This window comes from Rhagoletis zephyria, unplaced genomic scaffold (genome assembly GCF_001687245.7).
Source record: "Rhagoletis zephyria isolate East Lansing unplaced genomic scaffold, Rhagoletis_zephyria_1.1 Rzeph_scaffold_05983, whole genome shotgun sequence".
In the NCBI taxonomy this organism is placed as follows: domain Eukaryota; kingdom Metazoa; phylum Arthropoda; class Insecta; order Diptera; family Tephritidae; genus Rhagoletis; species Rhagoletis zephyria.
This window is the reverse complement of record NW_016163066.1, coordinates 1-24,259: the sequence shown is the minus strand read 5'-3', so window position 1 is coordinate 24,259 and position 24,259 is coordinate 1. Positions and strand designations below refer to the sequence as shown.

Genomic DNA, 24,259 nt, shown 5'->3' with positions numbered 1-24,259 from the left:
AAGTGATTTATAAAATTACTTGTCAAGGTAAAACCAATCAGAAACTTATTATTTTCAAGCTTTATGGAGATTCGTTATAAATGTTAGTCATATGTATTTGAGTTTGCGTTTCGCATTCTCTCGCAAATTCAGTAAACTTTCATGCCCGCAAAAGCCAATGAACTTATTTTAAACCACAAAAATATACTCATTTAAAACTGGTTTTAGCAAAGCAATCAGCGTAGCCACTAACAATTTTTTCCCCTACTAATTTTCTTCCAAAATTCGACCAAATAAATTTCAACTACAAAATGCATTCTGAAAGAATACAAGTCATTTATTTAATGGCACTTTCCTTTCTACAAATGTTGCACCAATTCCGCTTCTTATTTTTAAAGGCAGGATTGACAAATGGTTAAAAGGTACAATTGGCAAATATTTATATGCAAAATGATATTTGAAATATATATTTTTATAATTAAGAATTTAAAAACTTAATTCATCTATCCGACCAAAATCTTACTTGGCCTACCAACCTACCAAATGAAAAGAAGCTACCAAATTTGGTCGGAAGACTAATAGTGGCAAGACTGAAAGAAATATTCTGCCTTATCCTGAGTTTCGCCCGAAAAACAATTCACCCGAAAATTTTTATTTCACCCCTAGTAAATACATGGAAACCAAAAATGAAAAGTGAACCAGTTCGGCGAAAATGAAACTCATGATGAGGCTGATAGTTTGTTGTGCCCCGTTTTCACAAAGATAACATTAAAAGAAAATGAAATTGAATAAAAAAAAGAGAAAATTTTTTCTTTTGCTCATGAGCCATCGAAATTTTCCACTAGACAACGTCACTGAAGCCCATTTTTGCAATATTTTTTCTAGACTTGATACATATTTACAATTTGCATTTTAATTGGCAACATGCCACAATGCCAAGCCGTTAGTATTAAAAAACACATAGAAAAAAAAAAAATAAACGCCTTTGTTAATTGCTCTGATGCGTGCTAATCTCCGTTGCAATGAGCACAGCGTCGATGGTCGAATTGCGGCAATTTTTAAACATACATATATACAAACAAAGGTACTATGTACGTCTGAATTTAGGGCTGTGTGTAAAAGATCAAGGCTGAATGCACTTTCAGGTATCATTCGACATTAATTGAAAAAACCAAAACTGTAAAAAGAAGAAGAGCAAACGAATCACTCAACGGTAAAAAAATTATAACACAAATTCTTAATTTCTTTGATAAACTCAAAACGATGTACAAACCGCACTCAACATCAACAAGTGGCATTATTTGGAGTATCCAATTAAAGCACACATATTACCATATCTACATATGTACATAAAAATTCAAAACAAATTAAAGGCGTTGGCGTTTAGATTTTTTCGTTTCATGGGCAAGAAATAGCTGAATTGATCGGAAATAAAGGCGAGTTATGCACAGCTGCATTGCAAAAAACATACATACACATATTAGTTGCGTTTCCTAACTCACAAGAAGTTGCAAGAATTTACCGGAAAAGTTGGGCAACGCAAAAAAATAAAAAAATAATTCATATACATACATATATTTCTTTTGAATTACAATATTTGTCTCTTTAACGGTAAAATATATTTTTGTACCTATTTTTTACCTTAGGTTTTTTTAACAAATTATAACAAAAATTTGCTCCAGCTTTTGCTGAAAGGTAAATAAAAGCTCTGTATACATTTTTAGCGCATAATTTCAAAAATGCGAAATTTTGAGTTGTGGCTCTTTTGAACACGGTGTGCGATATGTACATATGCTATTTTGTTTGTTCGCAAAAGACAGACTTAAATAGTACTTTTAAATGTCCACAGATATGTATGTATAATACAAAACCAGGTAAAAGCAGTCCTTATATTACTTTCAGAACCCTACCTGAGCAACGACCGCATTGAGCTGCAGCACAATTGCCGAACATTTATTTTACAGTTGGGCCCTTGTTCATTTTCCTCAAGTAGATTTGTTTGCAAGTATTTATGTGAATGATTTGTATATAAGCAGATTGAAAATTTCTCTGGAAATACTTAAGCCTCAGTTAACCACACACTGTATGTATGTATTTGTAAATTCGGCCGATTTGGCAACTGATGACGCTAGTAACGGCGCTCCTGATGCTTAAAAGCAAGAGTACGAGTAGTATTTTAGCCGAGTCAAGTAAATTTTGTTTGCTTGGCCATGTACATACGTCAGACGATAACTTGTTGTTGTTGGTATTGCTAACGTGAATGAGCAATCACTTTTCATTTGGTTCTTTTTTAAGAGAATGTGATGTATGAAAAATTCACCGGAGAAGAGGAAATCTCTTAGCTTGCCGTCCTACATCGCTGGCCCAATTGCTTTGCTAGTTGCTAAGTTGGCTGCCACTTGCTAGAGATTACAAATACAAACAATCTTCGATCGTGTATTTATTTACTTATACACGCTCAATACCGTCCCCATGACACAGCCCAAAGCAATCGGCTCCCTCAATCTGAAATTCTTGAAGATTATTTTGTTTAGTATTTCTAGGTTAGGAATTATGAAAACGGAATTGCGAGCACCAAAGATTACCTTGTGACTGACGCACACAATCAACGATGGGCGACATAAGGGCAAGTGGTTGGAGGGGTGGCAGGAGAATTTGCTACACACGCAGTTCTGCCGCCTCTCCTACCACGCTGGCTTTAATTAGGCATTCAGTACAACTCATCAAAAACCTTTCTAAATCAAAAATTCTATTGTTTTTTGGGGTATTTTAAATTCAAACGATTGTAAAAAATTATCGTTGCATTTAGTCGTTAATTTTTGCAAATTGAAAAATTCGTTACATAACTTGTTGGCAAAATGAAATTAGTAACGCGAAGCAAAAGAAAAATCAATGGTACACTAGTGAGCAGCAAATGCTTTTTAACGTTCCATCCGGTGAGAAAACGGGCATTTTAAAACACTTTTAGCACTTATAATATACCTTTTATTTAATACTTAGTTGGTTTGTATTTATAGCTTAGAAAAATATATAAAGTGTACAATACCTTTTAGTTTTGTATACTTCTTACAAAAGAGACACAGTAAAAAATTCTTTTGAAGAAATCAGATTTTCCCACTCGGCGTTGACAAGTCGCGTGCTCGAGCTCGTGCGGCTACACTTGAAATGAAAGAAAACGAATGCGCCTCGGAATATGTTCGTAGCTGTGCCAATAAATGGAACTGGTGGAATTGGTTCGATTAATTCCATTTTCATTAACCTGAGACACTCTGTGCTACTAAATGTTAGTGACACCGGGTGCAGTCATCTATATCATTGTAGTTACCCATGAACGAACGACACAAGATCACGCAAGAACCATGATCCAAAAATACAAGATCACGCAAGAACGCGACGTTGTATTTGTAACAGGGTTTGAGAAAAAACTTTGTGAAAGCGGGTTCGTCAGTTGAGCATTTGATTACATCACAAACACCATTATTTTACACTTTTCTTTAACTAAAGAAGAGTTAATTGAACATTACAACAACTTTTAAACAATTTGAATTAATAATTTTTCCCAAATTGTGTGTTTAAAATGGCTGAAAATAATTTTGGTTAATTTTGGTTTTCTTTGGTTTTCTTTGTTTTCTTGACCTTGTTTACTTTTCGTTTGTTTTCCAGTGGAACAAGATGGCTCAAAAAATCGACCTTTTTTACTGTCGTTCGTTCATGCTTGATGTAGACACTACAACAACACCAACAGCAACATGCAGTGGAACCAAATTTTCCTCCACGGTTTCCCCGTGTGTATTGAACAAGAAAAACAGGTTGCCTCGTCACGTTGCTTTAACGGTTGCCTTAGGTGTAGTCAGCATGAGAGCCCAAACACAATAGGTCTTTCCTGTGCTTTTAAAACAAACATGAACAATACAAAAAATAAGAATCATGTCGCCATCGACAAAGCGTTTACAAAATAAAGATAACAAATTGGAAGCTGTGGCCCGTAGCTCGTCCTTTAGACGTATTCAACACTTGAGGCTGAATATCACGTTTATCTATCATAAACGAAGGACACAAGATCACGCAAGAACAAGAGAATGAAAATGATCGATTTTTGAGCGGGTTCTACGCCATCATGCTTCGCTGGAAAACGAACGAAATGTAAACAAAGCAAAGAAAACACCGAAAACTAAAATCAACCAAAATTATTGTCAGCCATTTTGAACACACAATTTGGGTAAATTTATTCATTAAAATTCTCTAAAAGTTGTTGTCATGCTCAATTAACCCTTCTTTAATTAAAGAAAAGTGTAACATAGTGGTGCAGTTGATGTAAACAAATGCTCAGCTGACGAACTCGCTTCCACGAATTTTTTTCTGAAAACCAGTTACAAATACAACGTGCGTTTTTGCGTGATCTTGTATATTTGGTTCATGATTATCCATGAACGAAAGACACAAGATCACGCGGGAAGGAAAGAACGAAAAAAGTTATTTTCTAGCTGCCGAAATCTCGACACCATCTTTGTTGTAAGAAGTAAACAACGAAGAGAACGGAGAAAACCGCGAAATTGTTGAACGCATGAAAAATCATTTTTATTATGCAAATTCTTCTAAAAATCATGCCGTTGTGTTAAATTATTCTTTATCTTATGTGTACACACGTTGTCACAAGCGAAAATGAAGAAAATTGCAGTAAAAAGCCACCACCAAATTGTAAACAACGAAGAAATGTAAACAAACGGCTAATGTCAAAATCGTTCAACTTTTTTCCTTAATGCGATTCTAACCGGCTACTCTCCTGCCCGCGTGATCTTGTCTTTTTGGTTCATGATGATTATCCATATATGAGCGATTGCTGGTCCGGGTATGGGTTAAGAAGTTATGCCAGAGTACTTGTGATCGTTTTATATCCAATATCGATAACAACAATTAACTCACATATCTTATGTTTCAATACCACAATTCAATCATTGATTCATCTGTCAGTAAAACGTCAAAAGTCAAGGCTGTATTGGTTTTTTAACGTGTAGGCACGAGTGAGGTAAATTTCTATGCATTGTTTACGATAATACTTTTTCATGGTAATCTAATGCGTTATTTGGTAATAAATTCTAATATAGCTTCAAGAAAATGTCTGGGCGCGAGGGTGGAAAGAAGAAACCACTGAAGGCACCGAAGAAAGAGTCGAAAGAAATGGATGACGACGAGGTAGCCTTCAAGCAAAAACAGAAAGAAGCGCAAAAGGCACTAGAACAAGCAAAGCAGCGTGCTTCACAAAAAGGTCCATTGGTTGGCGGAGGTATCAAGAAATCGGGAAAGAAATGATATCGGCTGTTTATGTATTTATAAATCCGCATTTCCTTCAAATTCATGTCACGCGACCCTATTTATTTCTAGTGACAGAACTATGAAAAATTGCCGAATTAGTAGACTTTATTTAATAAATTTTTTGTAAATGAAAAACTAAGTAAACGTATTAATTTGTTGATTCAGCTGTTCATAATTCCTGCCATGTGTATTCAGCGTTGTAGTACGCTTGTTCTGGGTTCGGAAAACTCGCCTGCGTTCCTGGGTGTTGCACGGAGTATGCAGCAACTCTGTTCGCAGCGCCTATTAGTTGATGCCAAGGCAAATCATTAAAACGAGCCATATTAAAAGCCAATGCTCCTATAAAAGCATCGCCAGCCCCCGTGGTATCCACGACCTTTTCCACTCTGACCGCTGGTACATGTATAAACGTATGCGGCGCTTCGCCTCTAACGTAAACTGCACCAAGTGCACCCAATGTGATAATCACATTGTTGGCACCCATTTGAAGCAGTTTCTTCATTGCAGTTTTAGCGTGCCTGGAACCGTTTAGACACATATTTAGTAAATAAAGAATTTACAACAAAGATATGTGGGTGAAAGCATAGTATAGTATGTTTGCATACTGCCTGCACCCTTTTAAGATACATAAGTATGTAATTACTCTAAAGTGGATATTTGCTCACAACCCGTAGTTAAAGCTGCTTCAGTCTCATTTACACAAAAGATGGTAGCGCCTTTTATGAGGTCCGGGGGTGTTTGCGCTATTGCAGGAGCTGCATTTAATATGGAAATACCCTTGAAGGACTGTAAGGCTTCCAGAGTAGCATTTAAAGGCGTCTCAAACTGGCAAATTAATACCTAAGGATATGTTAAAATAAACATTTTAAACTTGACAAAAATTGTTTTTACTACTTTGGCAGTGTCAAACAGATTCTTTGCTTTTTTAACATCTTGTACACTTAGGAGATTGTTGGCTCCAACTACGATGACTATGTGATTTTCTCCACTATTGGCAACGCTTATCTGTGCTATACCAGTTGTCTACAATGATCGAATGACAAAATTTTGTTCAGTAATATTATGCTACTTATTAACCTCTCCCTTGCACTGCTCCACATAGTCGACATTCACATTCTCTGCCTGCAGTTGTTTTAAGTAATTAGCGCCCCATGCATCATCTCCCAACTATAGCAAACATATAATTTTAGGTAATGATAGATAAATGATATCAACTTTAGAATGATCACTCACTTTTGCTATCATGCCACATTTTGCTCCCAGTCGCGCTGCTGCAACACATTGATTTGCACCTTTGCCTCCGTAGCCCGTCACAAATTTATGGCCATGCAATGTCTCACCGGCTTTTGGAAGACGATCTGCGTAGCTGAAAGAATATATTATTAAAAATGTGCATGTAAATAAAATAATGTTGTTGTATTTTACGCGACAAAATCTACGATCGCTGAACCAAATACAAGCACTTCCATTTTTTATATTTAAGAAATTCTGCGAAAGAAATTTGTTAAAAAATGTATTTTTATATAGTTCTGTTAGCTCCACTGGCTCTTGCACTCTATTACGGCTGGACTTGTAATACATCTATTTTTATTTGCATTATCTCGTAGCTGCCCTTTTTTTATTTGAATAAAAGTTTTGTTGCATGTAATCGCGAATTGATAAAAAACACTTGTCGTAATCTTGCATCGTTGTTTACAAATTCATACCTAAAAACACATTCATATGTGTGCACATGTGTATATGTATATATATAATATGTACATATGTATGTATACCTATGTATAAATTACAATCAATTTTATTTATTTGCTAATTCTTATTGTAATGGTTTTTATAAACAAGTCATTTTTAAGCAAAAAAAACCAAACCGACTACAGTTCTCATACAAAAATTTAAGCGTACCGTTAATTTCTTCAAGATCCAATGTTCGTATCTAAACCAAATGTATGGGACCAGCTCTGAGGTACCACTTTTCCTTTAAACAAATAATTATAGAAATCCGTTAACGTGGTCCAAAGTTATACGGTAACATACATTAAAAAAAATATTCCGCAGAATTGATAACCTCATTTTTTGAAGTCGGTTAAAAATAAATGTATTTATGTACATACATCCATGATACAAATATAGTAAGGTAGAACCGCTGAGAGTCACTTTTAAGATTCTTGACGTTTCCAAACAATTTAATTTTTAAATTTACTCACAAACTCACACACACATTTTCATTTTCTATCTCAAGCAACAACAATTTCGAAGAACTTCAATTTTTTATTTTCACTTTTATATGATTTTAAAATGTTGGCAAACTTCAAAAAAAAATCATGGCCGACAAATTGAGAGAACGGTTATACCTTGCTATGTTTTTATCATGCATACATGCATTCATTTGTACATTCATACATACATACATGGAAACGCATTCATTTCTTGTGATCTCTAACATAAGCAAGATCAGTTAATAAAACAAGAAAGCCGCATTTAACACTNGTTAATAAGTATATTCATCTGCTGAAAAGATATTTTCGCAGATTCACAATTTATTTAAAATAAATCTATTAGCCCAATCTCCAATTCCATGTGAATAAATCTCCCCAGTGCTTAAATAATTTTCACCACATTAAATAGCTGCACAACACCCTAATTGCCGAAAAAACGTTGCTTGCAACACTAGTCCTTTATGGGGACCAAACTTGGCGAGAAAAAAATAGCTAAGTTTGTTTACTGGATATACTGAGCTAACAACCTTACGAGAAGTCTACATAGGTATACCCGTATTTTGATGACCGTTTACAATTGGTAATTGTATCATGTATGTATGTTTGTTTGAAAAAATTAAAATTAGGCGTTGATACTTATTAAAATCGAAAAACCTACAGTTTGTAAATTAAGAATTTCTTCAAAATCCTGGGTTTTAATAAATAGTTTAGTTTCATCTAAATTATTGATGTAGTAGTTGTTTTTAAATTATATTAGGCCTTTAGTGAGTAATCTACCGACCTTTGTACAAAGCTGAATTTTGGAAGAAAATTAGTTAGCTCCTCTAAGCTAACGATATGAATGTATTTATATAAATACATGTATACCTAGTAATATTAATAAATTATTGTGTGGCGCATTTGTGTATAAAGGATGTGCATACACATCGGTGTTTCCATGAGAATGTAAACCGAAAGTGCAAGTAACTGGGTTCAACGACGAAAAAGGTTATGAAAACGCGAAATTGTGTAGAAAAGAACAAATAAAAAAATTAATTATATATCGTCGCGGGGTAAAAGATTGTCGTAAGATCGTTCGGTTGGTGTTATCAGTTTTTGGATATCCGCTTTAGTTTCCGAGATATTGACAATTTTTTTTTTCGGTAATTAACGTTATCCATTTTTGGATATCTCCTTGGATTTCCGAGAGATTGAAGAAAAAGTATCGTTAGTTTAGTAAACAGTGTTGACACTTTTCCGTATTTCATACAAAGTGGTTGTCAAATTGTTGACAAATATCGCATACGACAAAATTTTACTAAATAAAAACTTTATACACTCATGTATAATAAACAATAATGCCGAATTTTCACTATGCGTTTTAATGAGAAAAAATGCATTCCCGACAGCCGATTCTCCGTACCGGAATGACTCGGGTTTTACTCGACCAAGGGCTGTTGTTTCGGCGATCTAAAACCGGCTACATCTTCTTCGCATACTTCTGCTCAGGGCTGGCATTGAGTTAAACCCTGGACCAGAAACATATACCTTCTGCGTGTGCCAGAGACGATTACATCACAACTCCACCTCCGTCAGATGCACCACGTGCAATGGGCGGAGCGATCTTGAAGTTTGCTCAGGCTTCACGACTCATAGGCAATGGGCCACCGCGTACGTGTCCCCTTGCTGCGCCAATTGAGCTGCCTTCACGGCACAACGCAACAATACAAAAACAATCAACACAAACAATACAATAGACAATACCACTGACACAACAGACCACACAACCGATACAACTGCACCACCAGCCACACGCCACGGCCAACAACTCCTAGTTCCTCCGACAATCTGCACGATGTGTCAGTCCAAGATATTCCGTAATGTGATATCAGTCAAGTGCAACACGTGACACTGGTCAATTTGGGGCATGCTCAAGACTGCGCGCCACCAAGATTGGACGAGGGGCTATGAGGGCCCATGCTGTGCTGCTTGGTCGCAATCCCCAACTGCAACGCCGCCCACTTACACACAGGACAACATCCTCAGCAGCAGTAAGCACAACATGTGGCGGCTCGGCAACACACGTCACAAACACCTCACATTCCAATATGTCTCCCTAGGCACACGAAGATTTTAAAATTCAACTCTAACGGACTTCAGAGCAAGATCGAGGAGATAACAATCTTCACGGGTCGGCACGGAATATTAATAGCTGCGGTCCAAGGGACGAATCTGTACGGCAATTCAACATTGTTGAATTGCGCCGGATACAAAGTGCACCGTCGAGATCGCGAACGAGATAATGGTGGTGGCCTAGCGCTCATTACGCACCACGCGTTGCAGTATTGTCTTATCGAAGCAGACATCGACCGCAGGGATACCATCCGAGAATGTCAGGGTATTGCTATCCGGTCAGGCGATGTCGAGCTCGAAATATTTAACGTATATACCTCCTGCCACCTGCTGCCCGGCAGGATAATAATAATAAATAATAGATTGGCGCTTACACATATGTTAGTGTTTGGCCGAGCTTCTCCTCCGATTTGTGCTGTAAGCCTTGATATTGTCACACAAAGCGGAGGGACCTACAGTTTTACGCCGACTCCGAACGGCGATTGTATATTTATGAGAAGCTGTTTTTCATGGCAGAAATAGACTCGGAGGTTTGCCATTGCCTGCCGAGGGACCTTTTTTCTATATTTTTTGCGATGTTGCTTTGGCCAGGGATTGAACCCAGGCGTTGCGGAGTGGAAGCGCGCACTGCTTACCACTACACCACAGCGGCCGACGCTTACCACTACATCACAGCGGCCGACGCTTACCACTACACCACACCGGCCCGGCAGGATATCATCCTGAAAACCGTATGGTAGTTGGTGACTTCAATGCGCACCACGATCTTTGGCATTCAAGCCTGTCAAACGATCGTAGGGGAACACAATTGGCTGAGCAGATAGACGATTAGACATTCTGCACAATAAACGACGACGCACCCACCAGAATTATGAGCAGCTGTTGCAGCTCGGCAGACCCAACAATAGTCAGCGCTGGTCTGACAAACAGCTTATCATGGCGACATATGCTGACTTTAGCATCATCTCAATTGATAAACCAGCCGACTTTGCTTCCGCGGATCACCGGACCTATGTCAACTTTTCTAAAGCTGATTGGAAAGGCTCCGTGAGTGTTACTGGAAGCGCCTTCGCTGCACTATCCACACCAACTGGCGTTCACCTAGGTGAGCGTAAATTCCGCAGGGATGGATCTCGGACCCCCGTCCGAATTTTCCTGCTGAAGCGGCTGTCCTAGCCGATAAGTGCGACAACCTTCGTCAGGCCGATATCGAAAATCCCCGGACCCGGAGCGATTCGCGAGCTATTTTAGCCGGCGTTCATTCTGCATCCTCCGGTGGATAAAGGCAAACGTCGAGCGACCAGAAGGCTGCACAAACTGCCAAAACCTAGTGCGCCTCTTGCTTTCACCAGCCGTGAGGTAAGGGTAGCCATCGGGAAGGCGAAATCCTACAAATCGACAGGGATGTGTCCTTTCGCCCATTACTGTTTAACTTTTACATTTCTACCACTCAACCACTAGAGGGGGTCTCGATAGTGTCTTATGCTGACGATTGTTCGATCATGGCGTCTGCGAATGGAATTGATGACTTGTGCTCGAAAGTAAACGGTTATCTCGCCGAGCTTTCTCGCTTCTTCACCCTCTCCCCTACAAAATCCTCAGCCACCACCTGGACGAAGGAGGTCAGACTACAACTAAGAATTCAGCCAGCAGCCAGGACTAGCCGGCAACACATGAGGATACGACAAAGAAACGTTGCTGGCAACGTACAAGGCAATTGGCCGACCGGTTCTGAACTACGCAACGCCAGTGTGGTCACCGGGGACTAGTGGGACGCAGTGGATGAAGCAGCAGACTTGCCAGAACTCGGTACTCAGGACAGGGACAGGATGTATTCTGATGTCGCCGAAACAACACCTGCACGAATAGGCTCACATGCTCCCTGTTAAGGAGCATAACACAATGCTCTGCAAGCAGTTTCTGGTTGGGAGCCACAGACGTGGTCCCCCCAACAGACAACTCCTTGCAGAAGAACTTTCGCCCAGGCACGTCAGAAGGCATCTCTACGAACTGACGGACAAAGTCCACAGGTTCATAAAACAGCCTCTGGACCCGACATCTTATCGCCATGCCTTGAACGGCAGTCTCGAGTTATGTAGACCAGACGTGGACGAGACCGAACCATGAACCAAAAAGACAAGATCACGACAGCAGAAGAGTGGCCCGTTATAATCGCACTTATGAAAAAAGTAGGGCGATTTTGACATAAGCCGTTTGTTTACATTTGTTCGTTGTTTACAATTTGGTGGTGGCTTTTTACTGCAATTTTCTTAATTTTCGCTTGTGACAACGTGTGCACACATAAGGTAAAGAATAATTTAACACAACGGCATGATTTTTAGAAGAATTTGCATAATAAAAATGATTTTTCATGCGTTCAACAATTTCGCGGTTTTCTCCGTTCTCTTCGTTGTTTACTTCTTACAACAAAGATGGCGTCGAGATTTCAACAGCTAGAAAATAACTTTTTTCTTTCTTTCCTTAAGGCGTGATCTTGTGTCTTTCGTTCATGAGACCGAACGTCGTCTGCCTCGGGAGACTCGAACCACAATAGCCCAACTGCGCTCTGGTTACTGCAGCAGGTTGAACTCATACCTGAGCCTGACTAAACGAAGACGTTCTCAATGAATGCCCGGCATGCGGAGAGTCGCCCCATGACTCTTTGTATGCCCTCTAAATTCCACCTCTCTAACGCCCCTGTCCATATGGACAGACCCTGTCGAGGCTGCACGCTTCCTGGGGCTACCGTTAGTAGAGCTTGACAACAACGATCGAGGGACTAACCCAAGGCGACTAACCGATCTGGGCGGCTACAACAACAACAACACCATGAGGAAAAATGTATGTAATTTACAAAATGCCTTCTGGAAACATACGTGACTATTTTGATGAACGTAATGGCACGGGTATTTTTTAATACCCAACATTGTTATTGTATATTGTCATTTAAACACGAATTTCATAGCTAGATAAAAAAATTTCTGTTTCACGCTCAGCCAGTTTAATTCTCCGATCATTTCCTGTAAGGGTATGTCGTACCGCTAAGGGTATTCAGGCGTTAATGCGAAATGCATTGCACAAGTGGGAAATGCGAAATTTTATTAGCAGCAACACAGCCGAAAGTCTCGCATCAGTCATTTCATTTAAATCTTTTCGAGGCATAAGCAAATGCAATTTTCAAATTCTTAATTTTCACATTTCACACCTAATTCAATTAGGGTATTCATCTAAGCGCTTAAACGTTGCGTAAATCTTGAAAATTTCGTGAACTTTCTGTCTGTGCCCGAAGTTATTTATACAAATTGGTGAACTTAAGCACAAACTTAAACGAGGGGTAAATTCGGTACACAAATGTTTAAATCTAACTTACCATAATTTTATAAATTATGTAAGCATAAATTTTTGATTTTGATTTGATCTTAACTCTTTGCTTTATGAGGTGCGTTCACGTAATGCTGTTTGACACATTTTAAATTTACGTATATCGTAAGTTTATACATTTAAATGAATAAATCTAACAAATTTTTCAAAAATTGTTAACTTCTAGTATCAAAAGTTTCTTAAGGAATTCACAAGGGTTGCGTTTCTTTATACATTCCGGATAATCCCATTTCACAGCCGGAATAAACAGAATACGTTTGAAATATACGTCAACATATCATGAGGAACATTCTAAAGAATAAATAAACAAAAAAGTTTCTTCCGAACGTTCAGAATGAATAAATAAATGCAGCCAAGGTGTTTTAAAAATAAAAACCGTTGACAATGTTGTGTGGTTTTTTACGAATCATCTCAACTTATTTTTACTGTTAAACTATTGAGACACGATTATGTGACTCGTTCTGACAGCTTGTAAATCGCCTAATTAAGAACATAAATTAAAAATACTTTAAGCAACATTTTAATCTCAGAAATCCAGTTTTTAAAGTGACACTATTATTCATTGAAGTTTAAAATTAAATACCTTCATCCAAAATACATGCACTATTTGTTATTCTAAGTTGACCCTATTAAACATTAAGCTCGATTTACATGAGGCGATTTTCTAGGCGATTCAACATTGCTCCAGAAAAATAACTCGTGTAAATGGTGATTCAAAAATCGCTTGCCTCAAGTAGACAACAAACCAACTTTTGCAGACGATTATCGCCAGTCAAAAAATCGCTTCATGTAAAGGCAGTTTTACGTTCCTACAATGAGCACACATGTAAAAATTTTGAAATTGTAATAGAATGATTATAAATAGTTTTAAAGATAACTAAATTAAGAAATCGTAAACTTTATAAAAATATACAAATTTAAATAAAGTGCTACCTACTACATACTTCAATTAAGATTTAATTAATAAAGATTTGTTTTCATTGCCCTAAGGTGTAAACAAATTTTAATAGCTTTAACAAAAATAAATGTTTAATGGAAGTTTTTATACTGTTAACAAAAAAGTCGAAATACATACATATAATTTTAAATATTTTTTTGTCATCCCCTGTAATATAACAATATGCAAACGTAATATACAAACTATTTTTGGCCGATGCCGATGCTGATGCCGATTAAGCGGCCTTAAGACAAAAAAATGGCCGATGCCGATTCCTTAAAAAAAAAACAACCTGAATATAAATTCATTCAAGAACAAATGTTTTTGATAAACTTTTATAATAACAAAAGGAAAACATAAAAAAATAACATTACAAAACAAATAAACATTCACAAATCTATTCACTTATTTATGTATGTACTTACATAAATATGTATTAAAAATAATGGCCCGTAGTCATAGTCAAAATAAAGTCGACTTTAAAGTTAGTTGCAGCTTTTTGACATAATTTTCAATGGGATATCTGTCAAAAAAGCTGCAACTAACTTTAAAGTCGACTTTATTTTGACTATGACTACGGGCCAATATATCGCCTATGCATATATATCATGGCAATACTTTGGTTTATAGTATTTTCGTTATTCAATGTTAAAAAAAAAATAGTTCATTCGAAATCACACTTCTTATAGCCTATTTCCACCAAAGGCTTAACTGCAGTTAAGAGCTCAGGTAAGAGCCAAGAATTTGTAGAGTTGTAGCTTGGTGGAAATCAATTATTAGTTATACTCACAGTAGTAAAAATATACAGCTTCTGCTGACTATAAAGGTGTTGTATTGAATACAATTTGTATAAAAGTATTAGGAATTCAGCGATTAATTCAAGGAAAATTGTACCAATACTTAGGGCCAGTTTTTCAGTGCCAGTTTAAACTTATATTAAGTAAACTGAGTTTAAATTGAACAGCTGGCTGGCAGCCCATTCAAATTGCGTGACCAAAAAACTTGTGAAAGATCAACACTTACCTAGCTACTTAAACTTGCACTTTATTATACTAAAATTTAAAAAAACTGCGTACTCAAAATAATTCTAACAAATCTGATTAAATAGTTTCAAATTTAGATCAACATTTGTTAAAATTGCGGAAAAGGTAAAAATAATCGGCTAAAAATCGGCCAAAAACGGACGATGCCGATTAATCAGTCGTACTCTAGTATGTATACTAGTCAGAAAACTTTCAAAATGTAATAAAAAAATATAAATTTTAAGAAAACTTTCAAAATTTAATAAAAAAATATAAATTTCAAGAAACCCTGAAAAGCAATACATTTTTAATGAAGATATGTAAAAGTTGCAGTATCGTCGGAACAAAGTCAGTGTCAAAAGAACTTTAATAAAATGTAAAGATTTCTTGTTTTTTTATACATATGTATATACATATACAGTTTTTAAATATATGTATGAATGTATTTTTCTTTCTAAAAAATATGTGCGATTTCCATTCTAAAATGAATGTCGTTGAATACCCAATTTTGGTTTTGACAGTTCAATCTGCCATTTGAATTAATTTTTTATAACTATGAAAATTGAATTTTTCTTAACTATAGGTTTTAAAGTATTTTTTTTTTTTTTATATTAAATATGCTGCGTAATTAACCAAAATGACGGCTAAATCGAAGTACATATTAGAAATCCCAAATCGAAAATGTTGTATTAGGCAACGACGGAGCAGTGTTGGTTAAGCGATCGCTTCATAAAACCTCATTAGTTTGGCGAAAGTTTTACATAAAAGTTGAAGGTTTAAAGTTGTAATGGTATTGCAAAATAAAGTTTATAAAGAGTGATCTTCGCTAGAAATCCTATTATAAATGGATCAAAAAGGATCTATTAAATAAAAACCAGTGTTGGTAAAACGGATCCTTTTCTGGTGCTTCGATTTTTTTTTCATCTTTAACATAACGCCCAACGCAATTATTTAGACATAACGAAGCAACGAATAGTTCCGTTAAGAATATGCCCGCAACCTTAACTTTGGTAAACTTGGCATAAATTGTATGCCTATTTTTTGTATCAACTGCTACCTTCGAGTCACGTGTAAACTCACCTTAAAAATGGCCCATGGAATTCAATTAAAGTTATATGTATTTGGAACGCCGCTTATGCGATCTACAACCACTTTGTTGGAATCGGAGATATATATATCTATATCTCATTTCAAGCTCTTAATACAGACCACTCTATCGCCGAACGCACTCCAACAATGATGCCACCCCTCGCGATTTGCAACAGGGAGTTGCCACCTCCAGAAACCCACGAATAAATAAAAACATTTTTTTATTGCGATATTTCTTTATTGGCAAATCAAAGTAACTTACATTTTCTAGTACGCAATCAATTAAGGAAATATATATGTTAGTTATCCTTAAAGGCATTGAGTTTAAGACAATATAGATTTTACAAATATTTGCTTGTAACTGATGTTCCAATACATATTTAAAAGGGTGCATTTGTTATGGTCTTCTCAAAAACTATTTGCATATCAATAACTGATTTTAAAATTCAAAAGATATATTTTAATAAAACAAAAGCAATCATACTTCACCTTTATCAACTTCACCTTTATCAGAGTTTTATACATGAAAGTAAAACTTTTATATAAACATAAAAAAGTGGTTTATTTACCAACTGCTTGTTTTTTCGTTTAGAATTGTATAAATAAGATTTAAGTAGGCCTTTAATGTCTACGATAAAATACTTAATAGATACATACGTAACTTAAAATAACCATAATTATGTTAACAAAGTTGAGAGATGTTATTTCTTTTTCACACTAATTCACCACTATTGAATTACTTTACAAATATGTATATGTATATTATATGTATATGAATTGGGATATATACATACATACACATATCTATATTGTATAGTTATCGTTAATATTATAATATGCATCTATGCAAGTATGCTATGAAATTAGATAAATTGGTCGTGAAGTATACGGTTCTCAACACCTACGTGCTAGCGCGATTTCGTATTTAAGTGACTTTCTATAAATGTAAATTGGTCTGCACTTAATAACGAATTTATGTAAATGATGTTTTATACATACAGTAATTACATACAAATGTATGTACCGCCACTGTAACTTAGGAAGCCTGAGCAACATTTTTTACCATGACAAAATTTATAACAAATTTGCACAGTACGAATTTGAACTTTTAATGGTATTGCAAAAAATGTTAATCGACTTTCCTAGACTCCAGTAACCTAATGATTATTATTTTTTGTTTTTTTGTTTCAAACATACCTAAGTAATTCAATTACAGTTTATGAAGTTGGAATCTCGCTGGAGCTTCTCGTTTACGTGTTTTTTGTTTTATAACTTAAGTTTAAATTTTAATTTATTACGAATTAAAGTAGATATAATATGGTCCTGGATATACATACAAAATGTGTACTGAATTTCTGCATTGTGCCGTTGTTCCTTTGACAACTTTGCCTATTGGATTGTGTTTGCTGGCTCAACAAATGAACTTTGCAATGTTAATGAATCCACTATTTGTAGCATTATTTCTACATCCTTCGCTGAATTGACCGTACTGGGTGCCCCGACCAATTTAACATTTTTGCCTTCAATATTGGTGAAGAAAGTCCTATTCTTGAATATGACCGCCCTATCGTAAGGAAGTCGCGATTTCGTACGATCATTTACTGATCGACGAAACATAACGCAGGAGGGTTGATAGCGACCACGATCCTGTTCTGCGATGTTATATTCACTTATGTCGCCCGTATAGGTGATCAGTTTGGATTTGGCGATCAGTGTTGGTGATAATTCATGCAGAGTTACTTTACTCTTCCAATTTTCGGTTGGTAGTTTGATATGGCTCGCTGCGTTGGCCAATTTGATGAGTGGTAAATCGAGTATGTTCCGGGTTACTTTTGGCGCTTCTTCTTCGGACATGATGACATACCACGTTTCAAAACAGGTTATCTTTTTTATAATTTTATCTCCCTGACGTGATATCACCACTTTTTCCGGTGAGGGTTTTCGCTGTACTGCATTTTTTGCTGGCTTCCGATTAAGTGCTGTTAGTGAATTCTCTTTTGCTGGCGGCGTCGGTTTCTTTGCTTGGTATGGAGTGCTGGTAGGAGGCTTATGCTTACTAGTCTCAAAAGGATCGTCCGGATCATACTCATCTTCCTCCGCTTCGACTGTATCATTTACATCGTTTTCGTTTTCGTCTTCCTCATTGTCTTCGTCATCACCGTCAAGAGATAGTGGATAAGTTTCATCATCTGCCGAATCCTCAAAATTAGCAATCATCGGCTTAACCGGCTGAGTTTTTTTCGCCACCATTGAATTGAGTATTCGAGGCGCTGGTTTATCAGGTGAAATGCTAGAGTTAACTTTGCTTCTTTGTCCAACACTCTCCGATGGTGATGACCTTTTAAGTAGTGTATGATTGAGGATTTTCTGTGCTGGTTTCCTTGTTGTCGTTAAAGGGCTCTTTGAACGAGTCACTTCGCTGGCCTTATCTGTAACCAAAAGTTTGCGGCGGCCAGGGCCTGCTTTCTGTTCACTTACGTTGCCTTGCTCTGGTAAGTCGTAATCCACTTTCATACTCTCATCTGGCTTTTGCGGCTTGCCAGTCTTTGAAATTAATACATCCCCTTTTTTATTAATTATATCATTGATGTTTACGATTGTAAATGTGGGCATTGTCTCGAAGTCATCCACAGTCATCGGAGGAACATGCACTGGCTTGCTTTCAGGAGCTTCCTCCACATTGACTACTTTTGCTACCTTTGGGGGAGCAGGCGATGCGCTTCGACGCTTTGCCACGGCTAAAACACGAGTATTTTGTGTTTTGGCTGGCATTGTTATCAAAGTGCGCGTTGCGGTTGTTGATGGTGGAGCAGTATTACTAGCGTTACGTATCGTCTGAAGAGATTTAGTTTGCTGCTGCAATCTGATTGAGACGCTATTGCCATCGATAAGTGTACGTTTTTCAATAATGGATGCATTGCGCTTTGGTTGTTCTTTATTCATAATTTCTGGTTTTATTTTCGTTATTTTGCTGCCATTGAGCGTTTGATTCGCCTTTCGCACTATCATTGTAATGTCATTAGTACTTAATTTTTTGTTGTCACGTTCAGTCGCCGACTTTGTTAACAAGAATCGTTTGCGAGCAACACTTGCTGCTTGGGCGTCATTATCACTGCTGCTGCCACCGGTCACAGAGTCATTACGGGCGCGTTTGATTCCTGCTAATGGCTCAATCGAGCGATTCACGCTGGCTGCAAACGATTTCCGTAGCAATTGTAGCTGCGATACTTGGGCTTTATGCACGGGCGTTGCTGTGGGCCGTGGCGTTGACGTGGGCCGTGGCGTTGACGTGGGCCGTGGCGTTGACGTGGGCCGTGGCGTTGGTCGTGGCGTTGGTCGGGGCGTTGGTCGCGGTGTTGATTGTGGTGTGCTTGTCGGTGTGGCCTCCATATTTTTCCGTGATCTAGCACGCCTTTTTAACGGTGTTTCTTTCATTAAACCGTCATCTGAGAAATCGGAATCTGACTCCTTTTGTATTTCCTTGTACATTTCATCTAACTCATCATCCAGATCATTGGGACCAAAATCGTCGCTAGAGTCTTTATTAAAGAAATCTTCTGAGCTACTTGTTGACTTTTTACGGGTTTTCCCCGGAAGAGCTAATGGTCTTTTGGATGATGTTCCAGCAAGAGCCGATACGTTTCTTATTATCTTTGGAGTGACCATATCTTCGCTTGCATATTTAGGGTTCGGCTTAATTGCTCTTCTTGAGCGGCCGGTGGCTATGGTGGATGGAGGTGGTTCCGGCACAACAACTTTAGCTATTTCAGTTTTCTGAACTTTCACAACTTTCACAGGAGTTTTAAATTTATCCTTCATCTCTTTGGCTTTTGTTGTCAGAGAAGATTTAGGAGTAGTAGAACTTCCGGATGCTGCTGCGCTACTGCTATGAGCAATTGGCCGCTTCTTCAAAGGCCCTTTGAACTTTTTCTCATCTGAGAGTATTTGTATGTTTCCACGTGGACTTATCCCACTACTTCTAGTTATTTTTATTGGTGGAGACGAAACTTTTTCCAATCGCACGACACAAGAGCGCGTTTTCTTCGCCTCCACGACGGTAGCTTTCTTACCAACGCGCATTCTTCCTTCGCATGTATTTTACTGCGGATTGGATAAGTGTAATACATAAGTAATTATTAATTAGATTAAATAAAATAACATTATATACCGAAAATATACAAAAAGTACTGAAACTAATTATACTCCTGCTTTAATTTCTCGCTTTCAATAGCAATTTAGTGTGTAACTAACATCCCCTAACGACGATATGACCGTGTGGCAACTCTTTAAAGCCTTCCTCCGAATGTCAAATATTGGCGCGAATCACATGAACTAATATGCTAATCCTATTTCTGAAACATTCCACTAAAATTCCTCAGACCAGTGGTCAAACCAAACACAGAGCCCCAACAACGTGAAAATAGCGACATAGAATTAACTGCTCAGCTTACACTACTGTACCTCAACACGAGCCAGCAGTGAAATAATAGCACAATACCAACTGCACCAAATGCTTACATTTTTACGAAAATTGCAAATATCCACCTATTTAGAAGCAATTTGGCTCTCAGTCGTTCAACCGCACACAAGGAAAGACAAATTGATCAGTTTAATATTGCAGAAAACGTAGGCTGCTGTTACACACTCGAAACAGCCAATGAACAAGATACGCTGCCGCATCCAAGAGGCAGCGTAATATTCTGAAATGTCTACCTTCAGTTAAATATATGTATATCTAATTTGATACCACTGTTCAGCAAATTTTGTTCACAATTTTAATGATGCTATTGTATTTTTACAAAGATGCGTTGCGCTGATTAACCAACGCTTTATGACATTTCGATGTGAAGAAACGCAATCGCAGCGATATTTTCACAACACTAATTTCACTTCACGAACTCAGTTAACTGTGTGCGAATGTGACACAAATATTTGGTGGCGGATGACAAAAATGGCGTCAATTTGACATTTATAAGGCGGTATTACATAAGAGGGACAGAGATCGGCTGCTTTCTTGGTCAGGGTTGGAGAGTTGCATTTTGGGAAAATGGCGGCTGCGAATTAATTACATCTATTCCAATTTCGTTCACGACATTCTTGCCCGTAGACTGGCGTAAAAGTCCAAATATAATACATTGCCTTACATAAATTTCTTACATTGACGTAAGTCAATGTTGCATTACAGAGTTTTATTAGAAAACAAGCGATTTTCATCGAATGGCAGAGTATCCACGCCTTCAGGAAAATTGTAATAGCTTCCTTTGGTAACAGCGTATGTCAGATGAGAGCAACTGAGAAAAACTCTACAGTGTCAAAATTGATAGTCCAAATGTCTAAACAAAGCAAAGAATAAAAAACAAAAACTTTGTAAATTTCAGCGAATCATTCTGGAAAAGTTGTCAGTGCATTTTTTGGACAATTAACTTGTGTGCGTATACTAAAAATGGCGAGTCTGACTGGAATTGAAAATTTATATAAAGAACTAAAAAGCGAGTGGTCGAAAAAGCCACAAAATCTTAAAAAGTGTGGCCAGTTGGTAGACAACTTGAAGGTATATTTCCTCTATTCGAATATAACCTCACAAGCGGTTCATCAACTTCACAATTATTTTTCTTAGATTGAATTGACTAAACTAGCATTTTTACCAACTGGCGATATTAAGACGTCCAAAAATGAAATGGTATTAGCGCGTGATGTCCTTGAAATTGCAGTCGAATATAGCGTCGCAAACAAAGACATACCAGCATATGAACGGTACATGTCTCAGTTAAAGTGCTATTACTACGACTATAAGTACGTAAAATTAAACTGATAAAAAAGAAATTATTTATACTTGTAATAATTCGTTAAATTTTAGGCAACAAATTGGCGAGTCTGAGAATATGTACAAATTACTGGGTATAAATCTACTATACTTGCTATCAGTAAACCGAGTTTCTGAATTCCACACCGAATTAGAACTTTTGTCAGCAGATACAATTCAGAATAACAAATATATTCGTCCAATTTTGGCTTTGGAACAATATATAATGGAGGGACGATACAATAAAATTTTCCAGGCAAAGGTATTCGTTAATATTGTACATTGCATCGAATAATACTGTATGTAGGTACTAAGAAAATTTTATATTTACGTTTGTAGAGTTCAGCACCGTCGGAAATTTATAATCATTTTATGGACATCCTGCTTAATACCGTGCGTGACGAAATCGGCGCTTGCATTGAAAAGTCGTACGAAAAGATATCCGCGAAAGAGGCAGCCAAACGATTAAACTTAAACTCGATTGAGGAAGTAAAAGCTTTTGGACAGAAACGAAACTGGAATTTAGGCTCCGATGGTGTTTACAATTTCGTAGAAAAAGTTGCAAAACCCAAAGAAGCGTTACCATCTGTTGAGTTGGCAGAGCAAGCTATTTTCTATGCCCGTGAACTGGAGATGATTGTATAAACTTCAATTCACATACTTTCATAACATTAATAATAGTTTGTACACAATGAATAAAATTTAATTTTAAATAATTAAGACTTTATTTTCGCAATTTCTTCCGTAATTCGTACAACGGCCACACATTTTACTTTTTGTTTGCCGATGGTTGTGGCAGACGATACTTCGCAATTTCTACTTCAGCTTCGGCATAACTAAAACGGTTAAAAGAATAGTACTCTGGCACCTTATATTCGCTAGTGTGAGAAGCGCCGGGACCCAATGGTGTAGATGATGGCTTTACAATTTTGCTGCTCAAGCCAGGCACATTAGCATTGACACCGGCACTGCTACTGGAGCTTTGTGGGGTTTTCACTCCTGCTGCCTGGGTATATCCCCGACGAGCAATTGTACACAGAGAACACGGGTGACGGAACATTATCTCCTTTTAAACAATTTAAGGATTTGGGCAATATTTTGCACTCGCTAAGAATAAAATCCAGTTCACGTAATCACAGCTGATTAATGACTTTTGAAAATTTTGCAGAGATGCATTAGAATTAATGGAATCGAACTTTTGTGTCATGTAAAATACAATCGATTAATTTCATCGAACTCTTTGTTTATTTTAATATTTATTTATCAGCAAAGAGTTACATTAGTACAATAAGATTTGTGTTCTTGTTTAGTACAACAAAAATTGGTATATATGAAGAGAACATTAGGGTAATTTTACCTAGGTGGGCAGTCAACCCCCAAATTAATCAAAATGTAGGAATGAGGGTACCATTAAACGCGCCTGGACTCTAGGAACAAGAATCCGGAAATTCACTTTTTTTACCTGATCAAAAGTTATTAATAAAAAACGTTTAGTAGTAATTACTGCATTTTGGTGTAGACTTCTGAGAGTACCATAAACTTTATGTGATCAGTGCAGGTCAAAGACGGGTTAATTATAAAGCCCAAATTGGTGTTTTTATTTACAAATTGTAATGGTTTACATATTACCAATAACTAAAAGGGGTATGGCAGTAATATTAAGTTTCTTCTTTGAAACTGGTAATACATATGACTTAGTGGAGTTCAGGACAAGACTATTATCCTTAGACCATTGGCAGGTTACAATAAGCGAAAATATTTGATAACTATTTGAATATTTAAGTTTTTCACTTGTGCTATATTTCTCAGAAAACGCTTCCGATAACTAAGGAAAATTAGTCTTGGTGCCTTCCATTAACATAAAAAATTACAATATTACATATATAATTTTCACTTTATTGAAATTATTTCAAATTTCATTTCTTTTTCTTTAATTTTGGCTTAACAACACCATAATTCTGGTCTATTGCGGTTACAGGAGCACGTTTCTTTTGCTGTTTCTCCATCTTTGATTTACTCCGGCATTTCACAGAAGCAGCACCTGTCTGATTTTTGCCCAACTGATGGAATTTCTTACGCTCTTCCCGAATTTGCTTTAAACGCTTACGTTCGCCTAATAGCTCTTTGTAGTTTTTATACTCTTTCTTTGGTGGCTTTGCCCCCATTTTGATAAGTTGGAATGTTTCCATTTTCTTTTTGTTTTTGATAACTCGCTGATTATTCATAGCAAATCGAAGTACTTCATTACGAGCTTTCTTGATATCGAATTCCTCGGGTTCATCTTTAGATTTGCTCCTTTTAGTACCAACCCCATCGGGATTCTGTGGTCTCTCCAATGTATTGTCCTTTGTCGGGGGTAGAGGTTTTGTGGGATCTTCAAATATGAGTGCTTGAAAATCACTAGTTT

General features: G+C 37.0%; 7 protein-coding genes across 9 annotated transcripts in view; 2 read left to right on the top strand and 5 right to left on the bottom strand.

Annotated features, from left to right (window-relative positions):
• Window positions 1-3,185, bottom strand: part of LOC108372707 (ADP,ATP carrier protein-like) — an 11,487-nt gene extending 8,302 nt beyond the window's left edge. Inside the window, exon 1 of the mRNA XM_017628459.1 lies at window positions 3,026-3,185. The gene's annotated coding sequence lies outside the window, so the exon portion shown is untranslated. The remainder of the gene's footprint in view (window positions 1-3,025) is intronic.
• A 1,899-nt stretch (window positions 3,186-5,084) lies between these two features.
• Window positions 5,085-5,422, top strand: LOC108372706 (translation machinery-associated protein 7 homolog). Its single transcript, XM_017628458.1, has one exon. It carries the CDS (start codon window positions 5,095-5,097, stop codon window positions 5,287-5,289), a length of 195 nt encoding a protein of 64 aa, XP_017483947.1. The 5' UTR covers window positions 5,085-5,094; the 3' UTR covers window positions 5,290-5,422.
• On the bottom strand, window positions 5,305-6,973 carry LOC108372704 (ribokinase-like). The gene is made up of 6 exons (XM_017628457.1): window positions 6,718-6,973; window positions 6,526-6,658; window positions 6,370-6,459; window positions 6,187-6,315; window positions 5,936-6,132; window positions 5,305-5,810 (listed from the first exon to the last, which is right to left on the bottom strand). The coding sequence occupies exons 1-6, from the start codon at window positions 6,759-6,761 to the stop codon at window positions 5,462-5,464; spliced, it is 942 nt and encodes a 313-aa protein (XP_017483946.1). The 5' UTR covers window positions 6,762-6,973; the 3' UTR covers window positions 5,305-5,461.
• A 9,292-nt stretch (window positions 6,974-16,265) lies between these two features.
• LOC108372703 (serine/arginine repetitive matrix protein 1) lies at window positions 16,266-20,959 on the bottom strand. 3 transcript variants are annotated; one of them, XM_017628454.1, is made up of 2 exons: window positions 20,568-20,959; window positions 16,266-20,150 (listed from the first exon to the last, which is right to left on the bottom strand). In XM_017628454.1, the coding sequence occupies exon 2, from the start codon at window positions 20,127-20,129 to the stop codon at window positions 17,439-17,441; it is 2,691 nt and encodes an 896-aa protein (XP_017483943.1). In that variant the 5' UTR covers window positions 20,130-20,150; window positions 20,568-20,959; the 3' UTR covers window positions 16,266-17,438. The 3 variants fall into 3 exon arrangements, with proteins under 3 accessions (XP_017483943.1, XP_017483944.1, XP_017483945.1); XM_017628455.1 differs by having other exon boundaries at window positions 20,763-20,959; XM_017628456.1 differs by lacking the exon at window positions 20,568-20,959 and adding an exon at window positions 20,276-20,560.
• A 420-nt stretch (window positions 20,960-21,379) lies between these two features.
• On the top strand, window positions 21,380-22,572 carry LOC108372701 (26S proteasome non-ATPase regulatory subunit 8-like). Its single transcript, XM_017628452.1, has 4 exons — window positions 21,380-21,600; window positions 21,667-21,842; window positions 21,907-22,114; window positions 22,192-22,572. The coding sequence occupies exons 1-4, from the start codon at window positions 21,493-21,495 to the stop codon at window positions 22,495-22,497; spliced, it is 798 nt and encodes a 265-aa protein (XP_017483941.1). The 5' UTR covers window positions 21,380-21,492; the 3' UTR covers window positions 22,498-22,572.
• On the bottom strand, window positions 22,554-23,029 carry NdufV3 (NADH:ubiquinone oxidoreductase subunit V3). The gene has a single exon (XM_017628453.1). The coding sequence runs from the start codon at window positions 22,910-22,912 to the stop codon at window positions 22,622-22,624; it is 291 nt and encodes a 96-aa protein (XP_017483942.1). The 5' UTR covers window positions 22,913-23,029; the 3' UTR covers window positions 22,554-22,621.
• A 698-nt stretch (window positions 23,030-23,727) lies between these two features.
• LOC108372700 (uncharacterized protein C1orf131) lies at window positions 23,728-24,254 on the bottom strand (the record flags this gene model as incomplete). Its single annotated transcript, XM_017628451.1, has 1 exon — window positions 23,728-24,254. A coding segment is annotated over one exon (486 nt), but the record flags the coding sequence as incomplete, so codon positions are not given.
• Window positions 24,255-24,259: the final 5 nt, after the last annotated feature.

Coding starts and splice junctions, on each gene's coding strand:
- LOC108372701 (XM_017628452.1), top strand. CDS start 21,493: ATGGCGAGTCTGACTGGAATTGAAAATTTATATAAAGAACTAAAAAGC. Junction 21,601..21,666: donor AGTTGGTAGACAACTTGAAG/GTATATTTCCTC, acceptor TATTTTTCTTAG/ATTGAATTGACTAAACTAGC. Junction 22,115..22,191: donor ATAAAATTTTCCAGGCAAAG/GTATTCGTTAAT, acceptor TTACGTTTGTAG/AGTTCAGCACCGTCGGAAAT.
- LOC108372704 (XM_017628457.1), bottom strand. CDS start 6,761: ATGGAAGTGCTTGTATTTGGTTCAGCGATCGTAGATTTTGTCGC. Junction 6,460..6,525: donor AATGTGGCATGATAGCAAAA/GTGAGTGATCAT, acceptor TGTTTGCTATAG/TTGGGAGATGATGCATGGGG. Junction 6,316..6,369: donor TGGAGCAGTGCAAGGGAGAG/GTTAATAAGTAG, acceptor CGATCATTGTAG/ACAACTGGTATAGCACAGAT.
- LOC108372703 (XM_017628454.1), bottom strand. CDS start 20,129: ATGCGCGTTGGTAAGAAAGCTACCGTCGTGGAGGCGAAGAAAACGCGC.
- NdufV3 (XM_017628453.1), bottom strand. CDS start 22,912: ATGTTCCGTCACCCGTGTTCTCTGTGTACAATTGCTCGTCGGGGATAT.
- LOC108372706 (XM_017628458.1), top strand. CDS start 5,095: ATGTCTGGGCGCGAGGGTGGAAAGAAGAAACCACTGAAGGCACCGAAG.